Genomic DNA, 8844 nt, shown 5'->3' on the forward strand with positions numbered 1-8844 from the left:
TCCCGTCTGACCGGGAAGCGCCGAGTGTGGCTGCAGCCGCCCCGGCAGCCCTGGCCTCAAAACACCCGGGAGCTTGCATCGCCTCGGGCGGCTTTTTCCTGCCACCCCTCAGCATACCCCAACACCGTGAATTAGGGGGAAAAATATAAAATAAAGGACATTACCACACGCTCAGCCTCACAGGCCGGTGGCATCGCAGCGCCCCGCAAGCACACCCTGCGGGAGCGTCCCCCGCCTTCCCTCTGCACAAGCCTGGCCGTACAAATCTCTCCTCTTCACATCCACGCTTGGGCACTACGTTTTGATTTTCTTGCACATGGCTCCGTCCTCCGTAACCCGCCCCAGAAATTTTGTAAGAAAATCGCAGAAGTATTTCATTGATAACATTTGATTTATTTAAAGTCCTTAACTGAAAATGATCAAAAACATACTTCACGCATTAAATTCTCAGTTATCGTTTTAAATCAAAATATTTTTTTCAATTACAATCACATTTATAAAATTAACAAAATTTCTTAAATTCACGTGTAATTATTTTTTTACGGTCATTTAAAGCAATTTCCAGCTGTAAAGAAAGAAAACAATATAAACCATGCAATAAATTAAGAACATTGAAACAGCGAACAGGAATAATAATAAAACCCGTCTGGCTATGCTAATACCGTGTAAAACTGTGGAAAGTGCAATAACACTGGATGAAATAAACTAACGATGGCGATAATTAAACGGCCACAAAAAAAAAATATTAGACAAGTTTGAAAAGGGGGGAGAGACAGAGTTGTCCTCTTTTCCTTGCATCAGTGTAGTAGTCAATGTTTCCTAGGGGAGGGGGGAAATAACCTGGTTATAGATACACAGTTCTAGCTGGTACACAGTGAAGACAAATTAAATAAGTATGTCATCCACATGTCGATGAGAGTTCCTGATGAACTAGAATCTTCAGTAACAGATGGGAAGGAAAAAAAATCCAACTGGCTGTGACCTCTTGTAACTTTATATTACATCCCAAAACACTTGGAAAACACTTGGTAAAAGACAAGGGTCGCATCCTGCACTCCAAAGCTCCAGTTGGTCCCCTCGGGAGTGCAGGATCCGGCCCGCAGCATCTGGGTTTTATGCGGGTTGTAGTAGCCGAAGGTTTATTTTGCAAGTATCAAAAGGATGGTCCGAGAAAGTAAATAGTTCTCTTGTTGCTTAGAGATTCTCTTAGTGTTTTGCTACTTCACAGCAGTATTGTCCTTCAAAGCCTTTTTAATTAAAAAAAAAAAAAAAGTCTTAAATGTCTACTCGCTTCTTCATCTCCGTATTGTTAAAGTATTGCCACATACCTGTAAACTTACATGAGAGTATAGAACACATAAGGGAGGGAGACGAGGGGGCGGAAAGCACAAACAAGTAGTTTACAAGCTCAACATTTTTTTCTTCTTTTTAATAACACCCTGCATAGGCTGGGGAGGTCTCCGGGGAGAGGGGCTGGGCGGCGGGGGATGGAGGGAGTATGTACAAGCGGGACGCGGCCGGCTTTGCAGGAGGTCGTGGTGGATCATAACAACACACAACGCGTTGCGAGACAATTAAAAAGTAACAGTCCTTTGCACGCAGCGTGCAGAAACACCTTGGTCTGTCTCAGGGAAAGCGGGGAGAGAAGCCAGGAAAGGGAGGAGGGGTCTCGGCCCCGGCGGCGGGGGTTGCACAGCTAGGAGGTGTTTAGCACGGGTCTGGAATACACACCTTGGTAATAGGAGGGCTCTAGGGCCGAGGGCTCGATGCTGCTCCGGCCAGCCATGGAGGCGCTGCCCAGGGGCAGCCCGCCGGGGATGCTGGCCCCGTAAGAGGAATATTGCAGCGCCTGCTCGTAGGCTTTGAAGTCCAGCTTGTGCTGCTGCTCCGAGGAGGACATGAGGTTGTTGATGGAAAACGGGTGGTTGAAGGAGTAGTGGGGATCACCCTTGAGGTGGAGCTGGGGTTCGTGGGCTAATGAGTGAGGGGGGTGTGGGACGGAGGCCAAGGTGGGTACGGAGCTGATGGTGGAAGAGGCGGCCGAGGCCGAGGTCTTTAGCTCCGTGCTTGATCCACTGTGGTCCATAGACTGGGGGCTGGTGGACGGGTTGGAGCTGGAGAGAGAGGTGGCCGTGTCCAGCTGCGCAGGTTTGTTGTGGCCTCTGTGCAGGGGGGAGTTGGAGCTTGAACTAGAGGCCCCGGCCTGATCTTTCCTGCCCTCCTGAGTGGCTTTACTGTTCGCCGGCTTCTCGCACTTGAAGCGCTTTTGCCGGCGGAGGTAACAGCCGTTTTCAAACATGTTGCCAGAGTCGGGGTGCAGGGTCCAATAGGAGCCCTTGCCGGGCTTGTCGGGGGAGCGGGCCACCTTGACGAAGCAGTCATTGAAAGAGAGCGAGTGGCGGATGCTGTTCTGCCAGCGCTGCTGGTTCTGTCGGTAGTAGGGGAAAAGGTCCATGATCCACTGGTAGATCTCACTCAGCGTCAGCATCTTGCTGGGTGCCTGCTGGATGGCCATGGTGATGAGGGAGATGTAGGAGTAGGGCGGCTTGGCGTGGGGGTAGGTCCGCTTGAAGGACTTAGCGTCCCGTGTCCTGCCGAGGTTGGACTGGGTGTAGGCCATGGGGCTCATGCAGGGGTTCATGCCGCCGTAGGGGCTCAGCCCATTCATGGGGGCAGGCTGGGCAGACATGGCGTTGATGCCACCGGGGCTCAGCGCCGTGCCCATGGCGGCCACGCCGGCCGGCATGCCGTTCACGGGCCCCGCCGAGCCTGCCGGCATACCGGCCACGGCACCGGGACTCAGCCCAGCCCCCAGCCCCGTGTTGGCGTAGGACATGTTGAAGGAGCTGGAGGTCATGTTGCCGCTCGTCGTCATGGTGTTCATGGTCATGTAGGTGTTCATGGTGTTCATGGAGCCCAGCCCCGAGTTCATGTTGCTCACGGGCACCGAGGAATAGGCCTAGGGCAGCGAGACAAAGAGACGGAGTTAGAGAGGAGAGAGGTGTGGCAGGACCCCGTAGGGGCCGGATCCGCCCGCCCGGCCCAGCCAGCCGTGCAAAAGTCCTGCTGCGGGACGCCGGCCGCTTCCCCGCGACACCGGGGAAAAACCTTCCCCAAAGCCGCACGGAAAGGCAGCTGTTTCCACGAAAAGGTCTATTTCCTATTTATATGCATTTATAAATAGACACGGAGCCGGGGTTCTCTCTCCGGACGCTGTCCCGGTTTACCGGCGTGTCGCAGCTTGCGCGGGCTGCGCCGGGATCAGCGGGGCGCCCGGACCGAGCGTCTTCCCTGAGGTGCTCCACACCTTCCCGGAGCCGGCTGCGGGCTCAGGCTGCCCCGGCAGGACGTGTTCTCTCCGGCGCATTCCCGTATTTTGTTGTTTTTTGTCTCTCTAGTTAAATACTTAAACTCATCGGAGTATTGAAATTGGTGGGCGTACAGTGTTTGCGCCGAGGAGAAAGACTGCTTGTATTTTCTCAGAAAAATCTCACGCATCTCTCCCTTCCCGCAATAATTTAAATTTCTTTTCTAAGAAACATACAAGATGCAATAATGTCTGGTGGCAAAATAATTTAAAAAACCCTCACCCAAACAAAACGGGTTTTGTTGGCCTATTTTATCTGTGGAAAGCTTACCCCTTGTCTACATTTTGCATCAAAACAGTCTTTAAATTAAAGTAAAAACAAAAAACCAAACAACAAACAAACAACGAACCAATCAACCCAAAACTTTCCCGAAGTATGAAGAGCCTGAACTTTTTCTCTATGAGATTTTCTAGAATTGCACGACGTGGAAAAAAAACGTAGCACCCTACCACATAACACAACTCTTAAAAGAAGCAGAGCTGGAGAGTCTGAAATTGTGCTTTCCGCTAGGGCATCTGATTTAACAGGAGAGAGAAAGACGTTCCCAGTTTTCTCGAACTGCAACTAATATGACCAAGAAAAGGAGATTCAAGCAACGGTTAAATATAAAAAACTAATTTCTGATCCCCACAAATTTCTCGAACTTATAAAGGCACTTTTAATTTAGAGGATCAAATTAATTATATGAGATGGTAGAACACGGCTGGGTTTCCCACGTTGCAGCCATGCAGTTATTCAAATTAAATGGCAAGAGATGAGAAAAGATTGAAGTTTAAAAAAATATCAAAAGCAAAGTTTGCTTAACTATGTTTGTGGACAATGCATATAGCGAGGAAAAATGACTCTGGAAACGGCACTTAATTAGGATGACCCTTATTTGCCCTTAGCCGACTTTCCTTTATTAAAGGAGATGCCAGCCGGGTGACACGTATCTGCCTCTGTCCGCGTGGCCCTATGGGCGCGTGTGCCAGCCAGCTCCGGCTGCGGGACGAGGCGTGGGGACCGTGGAGCCGTGTGTCCGGGTATGCTGATGCAATGCCCGGCTGCGCACACCCAGGTGCCTGCCTCGCTGCCGCACTTCCTCAAAACGCCTCCTTCCCGAGCGGGAATCCGCGGTGCCGCTGGCCGTGCTGCCGGGAGCTGCCTTCTCCCGGGACCCCCGCTGCAGAGCCTCAGAGGCACAGCGCGCACCCCAGGCCCCACAGGGCCGAGGCGCGCCGGGGGAAGGCTCCGGGCTCTGCCGTGGCCCTCTCCTCCGCCGCAGTTGTGGGCGCTTGGGCCGGTTCTCCTCTTCCATATGCACGGCGCTGTCAGACGGGCTCGGGGGGCGGAAGCGCCTCCGGGGTGCCGCGGTCCGCAGCGGGTCCCCAGCGGGTGGGGGGCGGCGGGTCCGGGTGCGGGCCCCTCCCGGCCCGGCTCCCGGCAGCGCCGCCAGCCGGCCCGCGGCAGCAGCGCACGACGCCCGCAGCCCGTCCGCAAAGTACGGACAAACGGCTGCTTTCCCCCCGCCTTCCCTTTCCCCCGGCTTTAACAGGTGAGGGCCCGGTGCCGCCGAGTACAGAGGCCGGAGGTCCCGCCGAGAAGCTCGGGGAAGGCGCTGCCCACGACCAGGACGCGCTGGCGTCCGTGTCTCTCGGCCCCTGCCATCTGCCGGGAAGGAGCCGGGTGCCGGCGGCGCGGCGAGTGCTCTGCCCCGAGCCAAGAGTTTACGGGGTGCTTTTGTGCGCGCCGCGAGAGAAGATTACGTCTCTTAGATGAGATCAAGGGCTACCCCCAGCCCCCCGGCCCTCCTGGCGGGCTCACAGCCGCCCCGTGTCTTCCCCAAACGCCTCCAGGGCTCCTGGAAGCTGTGTTTTCCTTGGGGAAGCCTAGCCAGTTTCGGCGCCGGAGGGAGGGGGAGGTACGTTTGCGTTGGCAGGATCTGGACTGCAAACCGATTCCTCCGATTGCTGCCCCCTCCAGACCCCTAGCCACCCCCAGGTCCTCCCCTCCCCTGCACAGGGGCAGCAGCGAAGACAGACCCTGGGATTTACTCACCTCCTGAGTGTCGGCGTAGTAGCTGTTCCAGTCGCTGGTTTCATGCCCTTCCATTTTCACAGTCCCTAACATTATGGAGCCAACCTGCCCGGTGTAACCATCCAGCCTTTTTGCAAGCGAGCGACGGGCAGTAGGAAAAGAGCCCGAAAGCCCGACCTAGCAGGAAGCCAGCTCTCAGGAGGGGCGGGGGGTGCTGAATTCTGCTCTATAACCAGCCAAAAAGGAGGCAGGGAGCGGTGTGGGGCGAGACAGTTGAGAAAGTGAGGAAGTGCGGCTGGGATGTGAGTGGAGTTGAGCTGATGTGGATCTTACGTCGCAGAAGTACCCACCTCCTCCTCCTCCTCTCCCCATTTGTCCGCCGCACAAAGGCGTTCGCACCTACAAAGCCGGAGATGCACCTGCAAACAAGGCAGTCCCCCTCGCCTGCAACTCCCCCCGGGGCGGCACTTTATTTGCAAAGCTGCGTAATTGGTTTAAGCTTGTGGGGAAAGAAGGAGAGACAGAGGTGGGAGAGGGGGACAGAGGGGGGCGGGGGGCGGGACGGGATGGGACGGGGGACGGGCACGACCACCCTTTCAGGTGGACAGGACAAATGCTAGGAAGGATAGGGGGAAATGAAATGAGGTACATGAAGGAAGGGCAACCCCCTCTATTTGAAGAGAACGCAAAAGGCCATCCAGCCTTAAAGCCCTGAGATTAGAGGCAATATTTACTAAAGGCCGGTAGATGCTCCTTTAACTTGATGGCCGGGACGTGCTTCAAAGTCCCGAGTCCTGAAGTCCACAGGTTCCCCCACTCTCCCGCTCCTCACTTCACAGTTGGTTACCTCGCAGGTACCTCCAGGCCCTGCCGCGGCACTCCGCCTTCCCATCGCTCTCGGGGCAGGGGATAGGATTAGGCGCTCCGGGCTGCGAGCAGGGGGCTCGGCTCCCAGCTCCCCAAAGCCCTCACAGCATTCCCCCCACCCCACCCGCTTCTTCCTCCGGGCTAAACTAGCCCTTCAAACGGGGTGATGTCCTGTGTAGATGGTGATAATGATATTGTTTTTATATCGGGTGCCTTATGTTCAGAAACCATGTGAGTCACCGTGCTGAGACATAATACTACAGGTTCCCAATAAATACGGACAGAGGCCTGAATGCGGATCCACTGATATTAACCTCCACTTGGCAAACATCAGGTGAGTCACTAGAACCATTTTATATCTTTACTGTGGAAAGCCTTCAGCCCAGAAGGCTCATTTGGAAGCTTTCTCTTCCCAGAGAAAGAATCTCCTGCCAGACGCCCAGGAGCAGCAATAATAGGTAGTGGGTATCTCATTTCCAACTTCTTGCTTATTGACCTGATTTCTCACAACGAACAGGGGAGGAGGCTTCTACACAGGTTGGTAAAAGGTAAAAAACACCGATAAAACAAACTGACATTGGACAAAGCTTTTTATTATTATGGAGAGAATCTCTCAGTCTTTGCAGAGGGATCAAACATTTTCTGCCCTGTCCGGCTCTTCGAGCCTATGTCAACACCACGGACTTTTCTTGGGTTTCTTTATCCTATCCCTTGTGAGTTCGTTCCCATATAGCTATTAGAACTTTTATCACCTCATAGCAGAAAACAAAAACCAAAAAGTCGAAAACAAAAACCAAAAAGTCAAAACAAAAAAAAATCTACATCACCAACCAGCAACTAACAGCCCTTCCCCCTTCCAAACCCAAACAACTGTTCGAACAGTGGGATTTTGAAGGAGAAAAAAAGCTTCTTGGGATTTTGAAAAAGGCTTGCACATTATACCACACAAACTGTAATACACATATGAGTCTTAATTTCAGCTTGATGTGTTTATCGTTCAGCAGCTGCTTCCACAGTAACTTGTTCTCGAGTGATCTGTGGAAATGTCACCCTTACAAACAGGATTTTAAAGTTTCTTATAGAGACATAGGATTCAAATGACGAGATGTAGCATCTCTCTGCCTCTACAAATATGTTTTAACTTGTTCTCTAAATGCATTTTCTATTACCCCTTTCTTTGTTCTTCTCTCTCTCTTTTTTATTTATTTATTTTTTTAAAATTTTTAATTCTGGCAACAGAATTGAGTCAAATCTTCGAAACAGACAAAACTCTAGAATCAGCAGAGAAGAACAACATATGAAAATATGTCTTGAAGGAAATAAAATATGTAAAAGCACTGGCTAGACCCCTGGTTTCTCAAATGGTCAAACTGCACCCATGGAAACTGGGACAAACCCCAGTGCAATATCTAAGAAATATTAAAATTGCGGTCCTCATGTATGCACCCTCCCTCTTTTCCTAATGGAAGCACTGTATATGTCTGGAAACAGAGAACCTTCGGTGGTGGTTTGGTCATTTCAATATTTGAGGTCTGTGGAGTGCGGTTCCCCCCTAGAGCACAGCCGCATGGAGGGATGCTGGCAGGACTGCAGCTGCCCCAGCGACCCCGCTGGCGGTACCCCCCCGCTGGGTGACCTCGGGGCGGTGCTGCCTCGCTTTCCAGAGCCCAACCCCGCGGGAGCAACACCCGACAGGACGCCGGGCAGCCCACGCTGGGTCACTCCGTACCTGGAAAAAAGGGCAGGCACAAAGCCGGCCACGCTCATCGGGTGCTGCTACAAACCACGGAGGCGTTTCACCGGGCGGAGCAAACGTGGAGCCGGCAAAGCCGCTCTCCGGCCGGCCGCCCCCGGGCCGCCCCGGCTGGGATGCCCGAGGCCCGGGAGGGGAGGGGAGCCGGGGGTTGTGCAAAGCCTCAGCGCCTCCTGTTGTCCGGCTGCGGGCTCCCTCCTGAGGTTGCTCCCAGAGGTGAGAGCACAGGCAGGATCCTCTCTTAATCTGCTTAGAGTCTCTCCATTTGATTTATAATAAGTAAGCCCGAGTCAGAGCTAGCCGCTGCTGGAAATTCTCTTCAGCCCGGTTGCTGTGGTGCAGCCCTGGTGGAGAAAATCCTCCCTTAAGTCCAGAAGAGGGTCAGGACGCCTCTGCCCACGACCACAGGAAAAAGCGGATATTTCAGTAGTTGCCCTTGCCCTGCACTTGCGCCTTTATGTAGTGAAGCCCTATGTGGGATGCTCTGCGAGTCCAGAGGGATTTATCAGTATCCTTTGCAGCAGGCTCAGCAGAGAAGCACTCTCCTAGGATGCGGGACGCTGTGTAGTAGCCAGGAGCTCTCCAGTCGCGCCTAGCTGATGGGTTTTTCAGGAGTCAGGTCAGTAGCACTGGCCCAAATTACACAGCGCCTTTCCCCAGCTGTGGTTCGAGTAGCAACAGTTTCTGTATACTTAATTTTTGTTCTTGTCGTTTGTTTCTTTTTTTTTTTTTCTTTTTTGATTTAAAATGTTTTCCAGGGCGAGCTGTTAGTGCAACCTGGAGAAAGTGCAGGCTGAGGGGATCTCTGCTTTATCCGGCAAGATGGGATCAGGGTCTTGG

General features: G+C 53.0%; 1 protein-coding gene across 2 annotated transcripts; it reads right to left on the reverse strand.

The window, feature by feature from the left end:
* Window positions 1-372: 372 nt before the first annotated feature.
* FOXA1 (forkhead box A1) lies at window positions 373-5667 on the reverse strand. 2 transcript variants are annotated; one of them, XM_086895196.1, is made up of 3 exons: window positions 5406-5667; window positions 1732-2959; window positions 373-1247 (listed from the first exon to the last, which is right to left on the reverse strand). In XM_086895196.1, the coding sequence occupies exons 1-3, from the start codon at window positions 5475-5477 to the stop codon at window positions 1207-1209; spliced, it is 1341 nt and encodes a 446-aa protein (XP_086751322.1). In that variant the 5' UTR covers window positions 5478-5667; the 3' UTR covers window positions 373-1206. The 2 variants fall into 2 exon arrangements, with proteins under 2 accessions (XP_086751322.1, XP_086751320.1); XM_086895194.1 differs by lacking the exon at window positions 373-1247 and having other exon boundaries at window positions 1604-2959; window positions 5406-5559.
* Between the last annotated feature and the right edge of the window lie 3177 nt (window positions 5668-8844).

Source organism: Cyanistes caeruleus, chromosome 6 (assembly GCF_971803275.1).
Source record: "Cyanistes caeruleus chromosome 6, bCyaCae1.hap1.1, whole genome shotgun sequence".
NCBI classification, from domain to species: Eukaryota; Metazoa; Chordata; class Aves; order Passeriformes; family Paridae; genus Cyanistes; species Cyanistes caeruleus.